The sequence below is a fragment of the Daktulosphaira vitifoliae genome, unplaced genomic scaffold (assembly GCF_025091365.1).
Source record: "Daktulosphaira vitifoliae isolate Bord-2020 unplaced genomic scaffold, ASM2509136v1 Scaffold_1, whole genome shotgun sequence".
NCBI lineage: Eukaryota > Metazoa > Arthropoda > Insecta > Hemiptera > Phylloxeridae > Daktulosphaira > Daktulosphaira vitifoliae.
Genome location: NW_026099572.1, coordinates 7,089,239 through 7,107,848, shown reverse-complemented (window position 1 = coordinate 7,107,848; position 18,610 = coordinate 7,089,239). Strand labels below are relative to the sequence as shown.

General features: G+C 26.2%; 1 protein-coding gene across 1 annotated transcript; it reads left to right on the top strand.

The window, feature by feature from the left end:
* The first annotated feature begins 513 nt into the window (after positions 1 to 513).
* LOC126896199 (uncharacterized) lies at positions 514 to 2,103 on the top strand. The gene is made up of 5 exons (XM_050668777.1): positions 514 to 830; positions 978 to 1,184; positions 1,253 to 1,352; positions 1,455 to 1,739; positions 1,814 to 2,103. Exons 1-5 carry the CDS (start codon positions 681 to 683, stop codon positions 2,101 to 2,103), a joined length of 1,032 nt encoding a protein of 343 aa, XP_050524734.1. The 5' UTR covers positions 514 to 680.
* Positions 2,104 to 18,610: the final 16,507 nt, after the last annotated feature.

Here is an 18,610-nt window from a genome sequence, read left to right as displayed (position 1 = left end):
TAAAATAAACTCTGCTTTAACTTTAACTACAATGACATCACCTGAAATTTTATCCGCTGCAAAAAATAAACTATATTTTTCTGGTAATCGAAATAAGGCTTTATTATTTGACCAATTATCGTCTTCTACTAATAGTTCAACAGCAATGAAAATGATTTTGGAAAATTCCAATGATAATAAACCAATTCCGTATACCCCAGACGAAGCTCTAGCATTTATTGTTCATAATAAACTTACAAAACAACAATACTTGAATATTCGTCTTGGTTCTAAAATAGGAACTGTAATATTCATCCATCTTACAAAAAGGTTTATTTTGCAAAACTGAAGTGTTATCCAAATAATTTGGATGTTAGCGAATCAGGTTGTAAAATACCTCTTCAAATCTTATTAGATCACACAATTAATAGAATTTTTCGAATTTTTCGAATAGAAACAATAAGCAAGGTTGAAAAAAATAGAAAATCTATTGAAATGATTTCTAAATGGGTCTGTGACGGTAGTAGTGGTCAAGCCCAATATAGGCAAAATTTTAATAGTAATGTGTGTAAAACAGACCAAACGGTATTTATGTCTCTATTGTCCCTCTTGAACTTCGATGTTATAGTGATAATAGTTATGACATTATTTGGAAAAATCTCACTCCATCGTCAACAAGATTTTGCCGACCTATAAAATATATGTTCATGAAAGAAACTATTGAAAATACAAAATTAGAAGTTGAAGATATAGAACAACAAATAAGGGAATTAAGTAATACGCATGTATTATTTGACGAAGAACAGCTTGAAGTTAAAAACACTCTTATATTTTCTATGGTCGATGGAAAGGTAAAATTAATGCTCATCTTATTTATAATTTAATAAGTTTCTTTTTAACTTGCATGAATTAAATTATTTATTTTAAAAAATAATGTATATTTTTAATAGTCTATGGTCAATAATTATTGTTATTTTGTTTTTATTACACATTTAAAGGTTTGCAATTCAATAACTGGAACATCCAGTCAAAATTGTTATATTTGCGGGTGTAAGCCGACCGAAATGAATAACATTGAGGCAATTAAAAGTCGACCTGTTATAAAGGAAAATTACAGATACGGATTATCAACATTGCATGCGTGGATACGTTTTTTTGAATATTTTATCCACTTATCGTACAAGTTAGAATTTAAAACGTGGCAGGTAAAATTCCTAAGATTAATTTTGTAAATTTTAATTTAAATATTTCATAAAATACATTATAAATATAGGTTAAAGCTGAAAACAGAGATCAATATAATGCGCGAAAAAAACTTGTTCAAAATAAATTTCGTGCTGAGATGGGACTTTTAGTTGATATTGTGTTGCAAGGTACAAAAAATTATAGTAATAATGTAGCAAATCGGATATAAATATTATATGTATTAAATATTATGTAAAAACTTATAATTTGCATGATATTTTTATAAATAGGTCATGGTACAACAAACGACGGCAATACTGCACGGAAATTTTTTAAAAATGCAGAAACATCATCTTTATGTACTGGCATTGATGTTAATTTAATAAAGCGTTGCGGAAATATTTTATCGACTATAGCAAGTGGATATACAATTAATATAGAAGCCTTTGAAAAATATTGTATTAACACAGCCAAGGTATTTGTTTCTCTGTACCCATGGTACTATATGCCAGCGTCCGTACACAAAATTTTACTACACGGTGCAGATGTTATACGATATTCACCTCTTCCTATTGGTAATAGATTTAATAAAATTGAATATAAAATACATAAATATCTATTTTATATTTAATGAAATAAAATATTTCAGGGAATTTATCTGAAGAAGCCCAAGAGAGTCGTAACAAAGACTATAAAATGTACAGAGAGCACCATACCCGAAAAAATTCTCGCCTTAACACAAATGAAGATCTTTTGCATATATTACTTATATCTACTGATCCTTACATTTCCAGTTTGAATAGACAAACAAATTATTATTCAAAGGAACTGACAATGGAAGCAAGGACTTTATTAATACAACACAATGATGATGCTGAATATAGTAAAATTGAGGAGGATATGGAATTAAATCATTCTTTATCAGAATTAAATTTCTAAATATAATTACCAAATTTGTAAATAACAAAACAATTATTACAAATATAAATTCATTTTACTTTATTTAATAAATGCATAATAATAATTATATATTTGAAAACAATAAAACAACATTGATGTCATATATATATATATCGATAAGAAATTGATAAAACCAATGAAACGATTAAAATTACAATTTTTACGAAAATACACGTTTATTATAGGGAAATTCTATGTGCACGGCTCAAATGCAATCTGACGCAAAATTTTTTTTTTTTTAATTGTAGCTTAAGAGTTCTTCTACAACATGCATGTATTGGTGTAATCGTAATATTGCGTAATTTTGAGTTAAACTCTTTAAAAAACAATGTAAAATGAGTATTTGCATTTTTTTGTGTGTAAAAAATTATTAAAATTAAAAAAAAAAAGAAATAAAAATNTATATATTTTTTTAATTTGATCCTTTACCTACACACAGAGTTTTAAAATGGCAGATTTTTCACAAAAAATTAACTTTTTCAACTTAACTTTTAAAATTTTTCCAAAATACTGACACTTTTTTATATATATATTAAGTTAAAGGCTATGTAATATACTTTAATTTAAAAAAAAAGAATTGTTTCCACGGCTTATCTTCTATATGCAAATGGCTGTCGTAATTAAATTCATTCTATATTGTATTAAAATTCACTTTTTAATTATACATTATACATATTATGTATTTTAAAATACCTTTGAAGAACAGACCATTGATTTTCATAAAAATTATAAGAATCTAACTGACTTGGAGTATAATCACCATAGACGATAATATACTTTGATAAATTATGCAGGTCGTACAGAATAAAAAAAATTCAAAATTAGAGATGTATAGCAAAACAGTATTTAATATTGTTTAGTATATATGATTCAGTGTGCACTGTATATAAATAAATAAAAGTATAATATTTTTTTTTTAATATATTAAAATCACTTTTTATTCTTTTACGTTTACAATAAATAAAACGGCCAGTCGTTTAACGCACTCAGTATANTCAAGGCATGCCGACTGAGTCGTTTAACGCACTCAGTATAATACAAAACCGGACAATGTAAGGACGTTAAATACCAAAATGACCGGACTGGCGACAATTAACAAAATTTATAAAAATAAAAGCTGTCTGATAGTAGTGGACTGTATGAGATGTTGTGGGTTGAAACGATAGCGATGAATGTAATTCTGGTGTTGCGATGAACAGCACAGGCAGAACATACCCACAGACAGCCAACAAACGTGGCTGTAAACCCAAAGTTGGTTTATGAGTGATCGTACGTCAGGTTATCGCGGATTATATTGTTGGCGCAGGACGCGTAGGAGCAGTCGACATTCTTTAGCGATGTTCAAGGCTCTTATCACTGAAAGCATACAAGTGCACAGGAGCTAAGCATAAAAATGCATAAAAACAAACATAATAAAAAATAGGCACGTGTTGGCGGAATAACGGTACAGACAAGCGAAGGCGCTTGTTGTTAAAAGGGCGGAATATTCACATTCCTTGAGTGACATCGGTGGACTGTGTACTAGTTGTACGTCAGCTTTTCGGAATTGGGTACTCAAACATGTATATCGGATATCCAATAAGTAAATTAAACATCAATAACACGTGGACAATTAAGTTTCTCTGGATATACAGAGGCAATAATGAAAATAAAAACAACTTTGATGTTAATTATTTTTGATAGGTTAATTTGTTACTCTCCTATGCCAGATTTAGACCGGAGGCTGCCTATTTCAGATTTCCGTTTTACAGTTTAGTCATGAGTTATCTATATTTTTGTAATATTTTAATATTTTGAGAAAATTGTTTTTTTTTCGAGGGGCTTTTCTAGCCTCTTTTCACAATGCTTGCAGGTAAAGCGCCAAATTAGTACTGCCCCAGGACACTGGAAATATAAAAACGTCACTGTTTTTTTAGATGCTCTGTGGCTTATTAAATAACTCTATAAATAATTATTGTGATATAATAATGTTAATATTATTATAATTATCAATATTATATTTTAAATTTATATAACAAATCTTGAATTTGTTTCATTTCATATAAGTTTTTTCTATTATACAAGTATGTTAAAAATCTCAATATTTATTTTTGCATATTTTTTCAACAACTTTTTAAAATAAAGGTCACAAAACACATTTATTGTTACTTTTTTCAACACTTAGATTAGTTAACCCCAAGCATTTTCGAATATTGGGTTGGCTAATTATTTTTAGAAGCATTTATATCTCTACATGGTTGTAACTATCGCTCCGAAGATGAACTCTGCAACGAATTCGAAACGTCAGTATAAAATTTACATTGAACACATTTATAAGATATAAATATTTTTATAGCCGAAGAGGAGGAGTAGCTTGACGAATAAGGCATTGTGTAATGATAAAAATAACCTAACCATTACCTCAAATCCAATATATAAATTAAAATTTTATCTACATTTAAAATTTTAAACTCAAAAAGCCACAAAAATATACTAAAAATCAGGAACTAATTTCTTTCTGTTTCCTCAAGCAAGTCAGTGTACTTACTGTCCTCCTTTTTTTATTTATAATGTACAATGAGAAAGTTGGGATAAATATTACGTAGGATAAACAAATAGAAACATAAGGTTCAGGTTAAAAGAACACTTAAGATATTATAAAAATTGATAAGATGATAAATCTCATGTGGATGATCATATATTGACACATATACACTCCATTAAAACTATAAAATTAATTAAAAACATAAATAATTAAAAGAACATAATACAAGGGAGGCAATAGAAGTGTTTAAAAATAAGAATAACTTATTGAATTGAGATCTATACCTATTGCAAAATCTATTATAGAACTTGTGTAAACTTTTAAAATGTGACAATCGACTATGTGATAACGTCACTAGGCAATAAGATTATACAAGAGAGTATTTTTCCGTCTGTGTGTCAATATGTGTTTAGCTCTAATGATGGTAAAATATTGTAGCCGAAATATGTATACAGGTTTTTTTGTGGCTTTTTGAATTATATTTTAGATATTTTTTAGTTTTAAATTAATTTTTCCAATATATTATTAATTTTAAATAATATTAGATAAAGTAATGAATTATAACATTAAAACACTTTTTACTTACAAATTTCTTAAACTTAAATCATTGTTCAAATAAAATTATTACAGTTATAATTCTCTAATAGATTTTGTGGGTAAATAATCTTTTAAAAAATAAAATGCCTGTTTTACTATACTGCAGGATTGTTAAAACCCAATTTATCAAAAAAAAAAAAAAAATTCTTTATTTATGACAAATCCAGGAGTCATTAACTTTGTGGCTGAAGAATCGCGAGTTTGTAATACAATAATTTTTAAAACAATAAACTGAGTTAATTGTTTTAGATGTGAACGTGGAACTAAGGTGGGTTGCTCAATTATATAAACCTGCCATAAGCAAAATACAATACCGAAATATATAGTAATAGGTACTTTGGAAATCTAACTGAGTATATCTCCTGGCAATGTTGAACCTTTAAATTAAATTAGATTAGGTAGGGCACGAGCTCGATGGGCAAGTTTCCAAAAATGCCACAGCATATCCGATGACCTGGTCCCATCTAATCGAGGCAAGAACTAAAATTGAATCACTTGAAAAACGAGCTTTATCTTTTGTGGGTACCTATGCAATTTATAGTATTATAATCTTGATAATAATATGCTAATTTTATCAATCGTATCGCATATTAACATTTAGTAGTGTTGGTATTTAAAAAAAAATAGTATTTATCACTGATAATCCTAATAGCTACTAAAAAGTTTTACTGTGATTTCCTAAGTTAATTTTATCGCGAGTCAAACGTTATTTTTCTTATGATATCAACTTTAATAGCGTAACCTCGAGGATCGTGGGAAAAGATCAAGTTAACTCTTATTTAATTACTAACAAATGACTAATTAAATATAAATGATAAAAAAAAATGTCACAATACATAAATGTCCTCATTATAATATATTGAAAATTGAAATCGACGATTCGATTACTAAACTGGTTTAAAAATCAAACGCCCGTTGGTTTAATCTAAGTTAAAATCTTACGTACCAAAACTAATGTTATCGCGTGTAAGAGATGGATAGTAGCTGTTACTCGATGATAGCCAAACATTACAACTTTTTACATAGACAATGGAACGAAATAAAAAAAATGTCAATTGTGTTTGTTTGAATAAAATTAGCGCGTATTAGAATGTCAGTCAATTAAATTTATAAGAATAATTCAAATATATGTGTTTTGTTTAAAAAAATAAATACAGTATTCGATTTTGTTTTTTAATTCTTACGAAAGAAGAAAAATAAACTTTTAGATTATCGTGTTATGATGTTTCTCAAAAATTTTACTGCATCTTAAGTAAAATTGTACTTGAACCATTTAAATCCACACTTGACAAGTATTTCATAAAAATTATTGTAAAGTAAAGATTGTTCATTCATCACATAATCTTCGATTCACATTTATTTGCATAAATCAAACATATGGTGTTAAATAGACTTTTTACTTGGTGAAATCTACCTCTCAAATATTAGATAAAAAATTAAGTGCGCAATTTAAGGTAAGTAGTTTATGAACTTGAAAATGTTTGACGAAATGTAATTTAAATATAGCGCTTTGATTTTAATGTCACAATTTCATTGATTTTAAACGTTACAGACAAACTGTAAATGAACAATAACAAACAATAATTACTGTATTTCCAAACAAAAACTTTTTCTTATTAACATATAGTTAATAAGTGATCATGATATTTATTATAAAATTTATAATAAATATCATGATCACTTTGTCTGTTCCGTGTAAAACGTATTATTATTATATTTCCATCACAATATAATAGAATTAATTGCAAGTATTGTCACGTACTCTTATTTTTTATCAAACCCAGGTTAACAACTGTACATAATTGTGAGTGGTAGCGTTTCAAGACAATCGTCACTCTGGTCTTATGAAAGTTGGTGTGATTTCGATTTGTACAATGGCGTTTAATATTACAGTAACGTCAATGACTATAACGAAAATGTGATTTCTTTTACCACCGTACCTTTATTATTCAACGAGTGGTTTAAATGCAAATCGAACTATCGAGGTTGTTGTCCGTTAAATCATTTAAATGTAAAATAGGGGTTCCCACACAACACATTGGGTCATCGCATTGTCCGTGTCGGAGTCATTATTGTAAAAGGTATGTATTCGCCCGACTCCGAAGAAGCAGAGATGCAAAAGACCTTGACGATTGGTCACAGTTTTTTTATCCAACTCGTTTTGGTTTGCATCTTTTGGGTGGCGATGACCAGGTGAGAATGGTATCCAATAACAATAACACAGTTCACAATACCAATGAACACTACTGTTGCACCCCTCCTCCAATGGCCGAATACTACCGCGGTGTACCATTGCTATCGGTAGGATTTCGATGTAAATGTTCGTACTCGCTCTAATACACGGTAAAAATATCAGTGAAATCTTCACCGCGGTTCGCACACATACACACATTACAAGACTCGAGGACACCCGGTGGGTTGTGTTCTGAGACTGGCGATGATTTAGCGATGGACCGCACTTTATCCCCCGAGGTTATTTATCGAGCGCCCGTTGTCAAAACAGAGATAGTTGAAGACAGTAAATACCTACTGTGTATGAATATATATATATATATGATATTGAAACAGTTTAAAGAGGTTTCTCTCCAAAAGGTAATATATAATACCACCAAACGTGTGCATTACTATTATTATTATTGTTATTACACGTCCGTCGTTCTCTACGGTCGTCTCTGCGCTGCTGGTTGTCTTACTATCATTATTATTAGACGCTTCACAGAGGACATTCTTCGGGCTACCGTACCAGGAGCTGTTACATTCTACAGGGCAGAGTTTAAGCACAATATTACAATTTCGGCCAGTAATCGCATGGAATCTTCATCGGAAATCGAACATTTTTTCTTCGATCGCTTAATGTAAACAACTGCGTTTCTGGTGTATTTTCATACAATCTTTTATTTATTTATTACGCCGACGGAAATATTTCTTATCTCGTAATAAAATAAAAATTATAATTATAAAAACATACGAGTATAAAAAGCGATAATGATATTTGATTTTATACGTCGTATAATTTGCGAACACATTTTCAGGTTTTCACATATTTTTTATTGGCTTAACCAGGGTAAGAAATGTTGGCGATTCGTTAACTAACGGTTCATGACAGAGTGTTGTTTTTTGCTTATTTAAGCCAATTTTTGTCAATTAAATAATATTTAACATGTTTGTCTTATTTTAGATTATTTTTAGAAAAATACATATTTTCATTATTGTTTTGAGTTAATTATTTTTTGATCAGAAAAAAATTAAGTAACAAATTAAATACAATTAAATACATTAAATTTTATAAGTATTCAAATTCATATTGAAATGCAAATCTGTAGATAATGTTTAATTCTAAGAAATTGGTGGATAATTTCAAAAGCAACATCAACTCCAATTTCCTTAATTATATCCTGATTGATGGTTCTTTGATTTAAAAATATAATACATAATTTAATATTCATTTTAGTAATTAAATATAGTATGAAATATGAATAAATAATTTAATATTGCAATTTATACGGAGAAATTATAAAAATAATAATGTAGTTGTTACTTTTATGGCAAACACGTATAAAAATTGAAAAACTTTTCATTTATTGTTAATTATAAATAAATGGTCAATGAGGAATTTTCATCAAAGTCGAAAATATACTTTTCTAAACCCATTTTTGCGTTGATTTCAAATCTGTAATTAGATTTTTTCCAACACCTCTTATTTTTGATATTACTAATAATTAGTTAAAAAAGAATGTTAATGTATAAAAAAAGCTGAAAGTTATAACTTGATATTTAATAATTTAGTATTGTAATTTTTTCGGAGTATTCATAAAAAATTATAAAGAAGTTGTATATTTCTTTACTTTTAACGTGTATAAAAATCACTTGATTCAATACTTTTCAATATAAACTTTTGTTACTTATGAATAAATATACTGGACTACAAGGAACTTTTATCAGAAGCAAAAATATACTTTCCTTTTTTTTATTAAAATTGAAAATTTTTTTGAAGTGATTTATTACGATAAAAAAATTAAAAATAAAAAAAAAATTATTTTTAAATTATAAATGATTTTGATTTCTTATATGTTAAAAGTAATCAGTTCAAAATATCATTTTTAACCTATGTTTTTGGGTATTTTAGTTGGTTTTTTTGAAAGTTTACGATAAAAAAAAAGTTGAATTTTTTACCATAACCTTAACTTAACTTCAAATTTGAAATTGGCTTCATAAAATAGAAAATTTTATGAGAATTAAAAGAATGGTATTCTTAATATTAATATGCATTCAGGAAATTTTATAATTACTCATAAATCATAGCTGGCCTTACTACAGCCTTGTAGAATTTATCTTTCAGCCTCATTGGAATTCTTTTATCGCATAAGACGCCAGACGCTTCTCTCCACTTCAACCACCCGCACTTAATTCTGTGTCTTACATCCTCGTCAATACCAATACTCTTTTGCATTTTTATCGTAATACATCACTTAAATAGAAATAATAGAAATCATTTTCTAGTAACTTTTGGTGTTTTAAAAGATTCTATATTGAAATATTCAGAACTTAAATATTTTTAATGATTTACTTTAACTAAAAAAAACAATAAAAATGTTAAAAAAAAAAATTATACAATTGAGCGTTTTATGTAATTTGATTATAATTATAAAAATTCATTGTTCATTTCAAGTGAAACTAAANAAAAATTCATTGTTCAATTCAAGTGAAACTAAAAAATAATTTTTTTTAGAAATTTTTTATATAACAATATGCTACCAAAAAATTTGGAATATTATAAACTGTTAGTAATACACAAATAAAGTTAAAATAAAAAAATTAATATAGTACAAAGTAAAATAATTTAATTATGTAGTTGAAACCTATAATCATATCAAATATAATTCGACAATAAATATTTTAAAAATATTAAAAATAAATGATTTTAATTGCCTACATGAAGAATATGAGTTAAGTAAATTTTTCATCGATAAAGTGAAAATTTTTAAAATTTTTGTGGTTAATGTCTTTAATAAGATAATAGTTGTAATCATTTGATGTATCGTTAAAAAATGTTGGTCAGGTGATAGCTGAGAAAATAAATGAGAGCCATAAAAAAAAAATCACATAGTAAAAAAACTTTAACATGAAATTTTTTTTCATAGTGAAGTATGTTACATAAGCTTTAATTTAAAATATATATATTGTAATACTTTTATATTATAAGTGTCAGTATTTCTGGAACATTTTCAAAAGTTAAGTTGAAAAATTTTAACTTTTGTATTAAAGTTGCTGTTTTGAATCTCCCCCTGTGTGCAGATAAATGGTCAGATTTTATAAAAATGAATACCAAATAAAAAAGCAATACCTATGGTTTTAAAATAAAAAAAAATATTTTGCTTTGTAGATTTTTAACAAACTTATAGCACGTTTAAGTATCATATTATTAACAGTGATTTTTATATAAAAATTACATTTTTTGTTCGATTCGACGGCCATTTCCACATAGAGAAATAGGTGTCAAGACATTTTTTTTTTAACTCATTGTATTTATCATAAGCTTTAAATTCACAAATTCACAAATATTTAAAGCACAGAGTATTTCCAGAACTATTTCAAAAATAAAGTTGAATAAGTTCTACTTTTTAAAGATTTAAATTCCCTCTGTATAAAGTAAAATTGTGTGATATAAGAAATCGTAATTTTTTGGAAGATTTTCACCACTTACGGTGAATGAGGGCAAAATTATCTATAGTCGAGGGTAACGTCTACATTTAGATACAATTCGTGTTCTTTTGACGTATCGTCGAAAAAAATCATTCCAGTGAGAGCTGAGAAAAAGTAGTGACAAACCCCAAAAAAAACATCATGGTATAATTAAAACCTTCTCAGCTTCGCATCGAAGCTAAAATTGTAAAAATATAAAATTGTATATACAAATAATAAATATAGACTATTCTTGCTGGTTTAGGATAAGGGTAGCCGACCCCAAATAGTTGGGATTAAGGCGAAGAAGAAAATGACTATTTTTGCTGGTTGGTTTTAAATAAATTAGTCATAGAAACTGTTTTATTAATAATTTCACTTTAAAATCAGTTTTCAATATAATTAGAATCCAGAATCAGTATAATAATCAAACCGGGAATCATTCATAGTATTGTAAAGTTCATTTCTAATGAACTTTACAAATTAATTATTAATCATAAATTATTGATAATAAATGGCTAAATTTATAACACGTATAACTATAAGAATCAGGAAGAAATTTGGAATAAAAAAAATATTTAGGGTAATTTTTTGTACTTTCAAACGATTATTAAATTGATTTTTTCTATTTATAATAAATTTATTAACACAATTAATTATGTATAGTATTTTTTTTAGATTATGACTTCGTTGAAGAACAAAGTAATCTAAAAATAACGCTTCTCTCTCAAGAGAGAATGACACGCATGATATGAAAACATAATTGCAGAAATAAAGTCTGAACATGATTTGCAGTCATGTATTTCGATACCTATGGATTCATCAAGTATTTTTACTTTAAAAATAAGACAAAAATTGAATGTTTTTTGTATTAATTATATAAGAGATAATGTTCATTATCTCTTCACAGTTTTATAATAGAGTTTACTTGTATGCAGTGGCTAGTATAGTGGTTGGGTACTAAAGGTGAATTTTTTCTCTATCAATATTTTTGCATAATAAAGAAATAATAAGAGAAAAGNTATCAATATTTTTGCATAATAAAGAAATAATAAGAGAAAAGGTATTTGGATGATGAAAGAGGTCAAAACATGTAATTAAATCTTTAAAAGAATTTTTACATCCTTTTCTATGAAAATTTCGCGCATTGTAGTTTAGATTTATATGTAATATAATTTTTAATTTTATTAATTTAATAAACTATACAATTCATTTAAATAGAAATATTTTTTTTTATTTTGAAAAATATTATTTTTTAATATTTTATGATATTAAAAAAAATGTACATGTAATAAGAAAAAAAAACCCAGCACGGGGGGTCACGGCACAGTTGTAACGTGGTATAGTTGGATCAAGTATAATGATATCTGACAGTGATTAAAATCACTATCAAAAATAAACGCTTCGATGCAAATCTTTAGATAGTGTTTAATTTTAAAAAAATTGGTGTTTTATTCCAAAAGCTACTTGATCTGCTGGTTCCTTATTAATATCTCGATTAAGATAAAGTATGTCGAATGAAAAAGGGTTTATTAAAAAATATTATTTCTCATAAAAAAATTGTGTGGATCCATAAACTTTTCAATAAGTTATAGCATTATAAAGTTAAATATAATATAAATAATAAAATCGAGAATTTTCACACGAAAATAGCATTCGGTAGCCATTTTCGACGTGAAGACAAGTCCAGAGGTCAATTTTTTTTTTTCAAATTTAAGTATATTACATTAGCTTCAATTTAAGATATATATAAAAGTGTCAGACCTTCCGGAACATTTTCAAAAGTTATGTTGAAAAAGTAAATTTTTTGTGAAAAAGTTGTCATTTTAAATCCCCCCCTGTGGGCAGATTAAGTGTCAGATTTACAAAAAAAATATACCAAATGATAAGTAAAGACNTAAATTTACAAAAAAAATGTACCAAGTAATAGGTAAAGACATCAAGCATCTATATAAAAAAGAATTATATTGATATGTTTATTTTTGAAAAGTTACGGCATTTTTTAGTAAAAAAAATTGAAAATTTTCGAAAATTAGCGATTTTTAAATTTGTAATGTTTATGGAGTTTTTCCCCATTAACGGGGAACGATAAAATTTTTTTCAATTTTTGAGAGTAATGTCTTCGACTAGATACGATTTTTGATCTTTTGACGTATCGTTGAAAGAAATCCGTTCGGTGAGAGCTGAGAAAAANGTGAGAGCTAAGAAAAAATTGTAACAGACACAAAAAAAAAAAGACACATCATAGTAAAACCAATACCTTCTCAGCTTGGCATCGAAGCTAAAAGTGATTAACATGAAGTTATAATTTAAATTTATAAAATTATAATTTGAAAGAAAATAACAACCACTAAATTAATCGTAAAATAAGAATATTATTGATATCTTTTTTCATCTTACTCTTATAGCTCAAAACTTTACAGAATTTTTTAATCATAAATTATTTTTTTCGTTCATTTCTTGTAATATTCTATAACGGTGTCAAATATGTTTTCAAATAGCAATGCACATTAATAACTAGGTTATTTATTGAATTATAATTTAATTATGAAAATTACTAGTAAACAACAACTATTTTAGAAGTTACTAACAATTTTAATTAATGATTTAAAGTTAAGAATTGGGACTTAATTTTTTATAAAATTTTATTAAAAAATTTGTTAGAAATTATATGGAAAAAATTGTTTTGGTAATTTACTTTACATTGATCAAAATCTGTATTAAAGTCTGATACAATGATATACTCGGTAATTAGAAAACATATATTCAATATTTTGTTATTTAACTAATACTTAAAAGCTAACACAAGCTTTTCATAGAAGACGTTTAAGTTAAATAGAGTAACCATAAATAATGTATATTAACACTATTTTTTACTTAAAAGCAAGATGGTATTGATTGCATTACTATTAATAATACATTTAGTAAATTGATTTTTTTACTTTTGGTATATTAATTAAGTTTATTATAAATAGTTTATAACTTCGATGCAAAGTTGAGAAGTATTGTTTTTACACGTATATGATTTTTTGTCTATTCTGTACATGACTACGTGTAGACCTCAATATACCGATTTTATTGATAAATGCGCTAAAAAAACCTGATTTTAATCTAGTTTAATCTATCGTTGCTAAAATTGAAAAAACTACTCCATTTGAGAATTTATAAAATTATTTTGAAATTATACAACTGTAAATAAAGACATTGTCAAGACTTTTTTTTTCTAAATTTTGAAACTGCTATAAATTTTTAAAAAATCACTAATTCTAATAAAATTTTAATATTGTTTTAGAGAAAATGTATCTTCGTTTATTTACTATGAAAATCCAATAATAAACCTAAGTAAAAGAAGAGTATAAAAGAGACTGCCCACGCATGAAAAACATTTTTTTAAACTCAATTTTTGATTATGTTTTGAAATGTCTGCCAACTTTTAATTTATATAAAAATAAATCTTTTTGTGAGAACTACGATATATAATAACAAAATTATCCCAACGATTATTCTACTATGAGATATCGGTCGTCGAAGTAAAATAAATTGCAATTTTACAAAAAATTAATTTGTTTTCAATTTTTGTAAATTTTTTGGAAGTCTATCAAACCGAAATCTATTTCATATTAAAACTATTAAAGAGTATTTTTAAAACCAGAAAAACATCTCGTTGACAAAAATAACACTGTTTAGCAGAAGAATATAAGCTAAACGATTATTGAAATTTCCATTGAATTTTGTATGATAAAACAAATCATATCACAGATATTCAGTGACGTAATCAGGGTTTCGTATTGAGGAGATGTTTCCATAAAAAATTTATGAAATTCCCACTCAAACAAAAAAAAATGTATCTTTGTCTTATAATTATTTTTGCAATGAGTGGGATATTTTAAAAAATAGCTGATGTAAAATTACAAATATATAGGTTATTATAATAGGTATTGAATTGTTTTTTCAAAGTGATAATAATTATTATCAGATATCATCTACACTTGTACCAACTATGCTGCGTCAGTTTTTTTTTTAAAGGATAAAAAATAATTTTAAAAGTTCATAAAACATTTACCAATGTAAATAGTGTATTCGATGTAACTTAAATGTGTTATTTGCATTAAATATATAATAGTTTATATTTATCTATAACTTAATTTTTGTGTGGTTTGGTGTTTTTTTGTCAAATATTATAAAAAATATGTACTTTATTTGGATAAAACATATTTAGACGTAGATACAGCTACTAAAATTTACTTATAAAATCGAATAATTTGTATTTAAAAACATATAACCTTTTTACTTAATATCTTATTATTAAAATGGACTTTCCTGTGACTTATTGTCACTAATTAATTTTAATATTCATTTTCAACCCAATGGTCACACATTCTTTTAGTATTCCTAATCTATCTACAAATTATCAGTCAAACTTACCACTAACTCTCCTCATACAAAAAGCAAATACCAATTTTAATCATAGTCGTATTTCAAAAACTATGTTATATCTGTTTTGTCATTTTTTGTACACTTCTTATTCATATGTAATATTTAAAATTTTATAATTTCCGTTGAAGTAATTTAATTGTTCATATCATTTCAATTAAAAATTTAGTTATAACATAATGGTGTATTATGTAAATTGTTTTTTTGAAATTGGACTAGTCCCGTATTTAATAACAAACTTTTTGAGCATATTCTATCAGTTTTTAATGCATATTAGGATAAAATCTTTTGATGTTTTTTTATTCCATGTTGGGATATTATTTTAATAAGAATAAAACACAGAAAATCCAATCAATAAACACTTAAAAAAATGACAGACTGAATTAGTCAAGAATTAATCCTTAAAATATTTTAAATTATCGAATACTTTATTATGGTTTTAAGTTACATATAGGTTCTGCTCTTATTAGCACTATGTTAGATTGTTAATATTCATTGTATGATTCTAACTGCATTACAAATCGCACTTAAACAATTTCGAAAACTCCTTAAAAGTGCTTATTATAAGATAATCTACAGAACTTTAAAAATAATAAACTTGAACAGATTTAATGAAATTTTGACAATTTTTTTATTTTATATGAGCAAAATAAATGAGTACACGTAAACACGTTCATACTAAATAATGACAATTTTCTTATAAATAATAGGTTTTTCATATTTCTTTTTTAAAATTAAAAACTACAAATATATTATTATAATATGTACATGTCACTTATAATTACAGGTCAGTTAACCATTTTGATAATATTTATTACTGTGAATAACATGATAATAAATTATAGTCAATAATTGAGTACAACATAATGATACTGTTTCTTTGAAAATATTCCATTACACTTAGTGTTAATTTAATAATATACAGCTAATGGCTCTGAGTCAAAATAAGTTCTACAATTTGTGAATAAATTTTTGTATTTTCCGATCTCATTTAGATGGCATACCATCTAATTAAGATGAAAATAATTTCTAATTAAGCAATAACGTGCTATAAAATGTTGAAAATTTATTTAATAGTTATTTTTTTAATGGTATTGATATTATATGATAATGGTAATGGTATTAATAATATTTATAATTATTTTTGTAAATAATATCATTTAATAAAAATTAAAAAGGCCATATGAAATATGAGATTAATTTTTACTTATCAGTTATGTCAACAGTTTAAAGTAAAGTATTCAACATAATATGTAATACTTATAAATTTGAAATAGCTTTGAAAATCAGTGTAGTGGATTTCAAAGGATAAAAAAATATGTTTCTGTTTAATTTGATTTAGAAAAGAAATCGTGTCCATTTACTCAGACGATATTGTGCACAGTGGTCGAATGAGCCGAACACATTGTATTGTACGACTGATAGTGTTATTAGGATTTATATGAAAAAATGGTTAACACAACATTACAGTATTATTTAGATCAGATATTTAGATGGTACAGAGAATTTCGTGAAATATAAAAACCCATTCGAAGACGTTTTTACGGTGACCGCATCATGTACCGTTGTGGTAAGACTTGTTTAGTGTGCTATGTGGTTCATCATTGGCCGTTTATCATCATAACATTGGGTAAAGTTTGTCGGTGTAGCAAAAGAGGAAATATTTTTGTGGTGGCTGTGCAATGTATCAAAATTGAGTAACACCTTAAGGTCGCCATCCGCGTTCTCCTTTTGGAGAAATAATAAAGTTTTCCCGTAGCACATAAATAAAAACCGGGAAAAAAGGGAAGAGAAATGAAGATCTTTGTCGATAGGACAATGGCAAGAAGTCGGGATGAGAGGTCTCTCAGTCTGCTCACAACTATTCCGTTTGTTCTAGAAAGGAGGATAAGGAAGTATATATAAATTCTCAACCACGGTAATGTTTATCAGAAAAACGCGATAAAACAAAATGTTTTCCTCGCTTTGAATCATTGCCGAAAATTTTGGATTTTTTGTTTTTATCACACTAAGTACTTAATAAATATTTTTTTCATTTTGTTTGTTATTAAACCGATTGGTTATGATGGTATTGTAATTTTTTTCTTATTATATAAATCGTGACTCGTGACTTTTGTAAGCAATTATTATTGACTTTAGTATCTTTTACTTTAAATACAATACTCTTTTCGCCCTCTCTTTCTATTATTTCTTTCTCTCGTTTTGTACATACACTTAGCAAGTATTGACACGTCAGTAAGAGTTTTTAATAAAATTTGATTCAATGCTATTCAGTATGCAACTAGTAGTATATACAGCCCAATTATATATTTTTTTCAACAAGTACATGCATATAAATTGAAATCTATAGATGATTTACTATTGAAAATGTACTTAAATATATTTTTAATTTTAAAAAATATTAGCTATAAGTGATAAAATCTTATTATATATAGATCATATTTATATTAACAATAAAATATTAAACTCCTTACACTCACTATAATAATTATAAAAAATCTATAATTATTATAGGTTTGATTTGTTTTTTATGTATACTCTTAGCGTTTTGCTGTCATTCTTCTCAAGAAGTATAGGACTTCGTAAAAAGAAGAAAACCAAATCTTTATACTTAGTTTTTTCTCATACTGTTTGCCTGGTTTCTTATTTTTATTGGCACACAGCGTATTATATATACGCGTATAATACTTTCCCTTTACAAAAATCCCTAAACATTTTGCAAACATTTATAATATAGGTAACCCCACGAGGTTCTAAAGTAAAGAATTTTCCGATATTGCTAAAAAATCTTTATCATGTTGTTCAAACTGAAAAATCTTGTCATAGATGATGAGTACATAACTCTATTTAATAATATGTTTCTAGTTCAGATATTTTTCAACAATCTTATAGATTTGGAAATGCTAAAAAATATACATCGACTTTCAGTGATTGTTGATATATTGATAATCATTATTTTTTTACTGCTTAAACAATTTCCGTGTCTTTACAATAAGTACTTTGAATTTCGATGTATATTACAATTTTAATGGAATAAAAATATTTGTTTTTACATGCAAAACAACTTTTGGCGAAGACCTTAATGGAGTTTTACTAAAAGTGTACTTAGAATTGGTAACTTAGGTTTTATGCAATTACTAATTTTTAAATGTTTAACGAAAAAATGATTAAATGTATTCGTGTAAGTTATAATTATATTTGATTATAAAACGAATGTATAGCTATGTAACTTTTATTTACATTGATTTT

Bases quoted from the DNA above. Each gene is read 5' to 3' on its own strand.
- LOC126896199 (XM_050668777.1), top strand. From the start codon at position 681: ATGTTCATGAAAGAAACTATTGAAAATACAAAATTAGAAGTTGAAGAT. The intron at 831-977 runs GTAAAATTAATG...ACACATTTAAAG, and splicing joins TTTCTATGGTCGATGGAAAG to GTTTGCAATTCAATAACTGG. The intron at 1,353-1,454 runs GTACAAAAAATT...TTTTATAAATAG, and splicing joins AGTTGATATTGTGTTGCAAG to GTCATGGTACAACAAACGAC.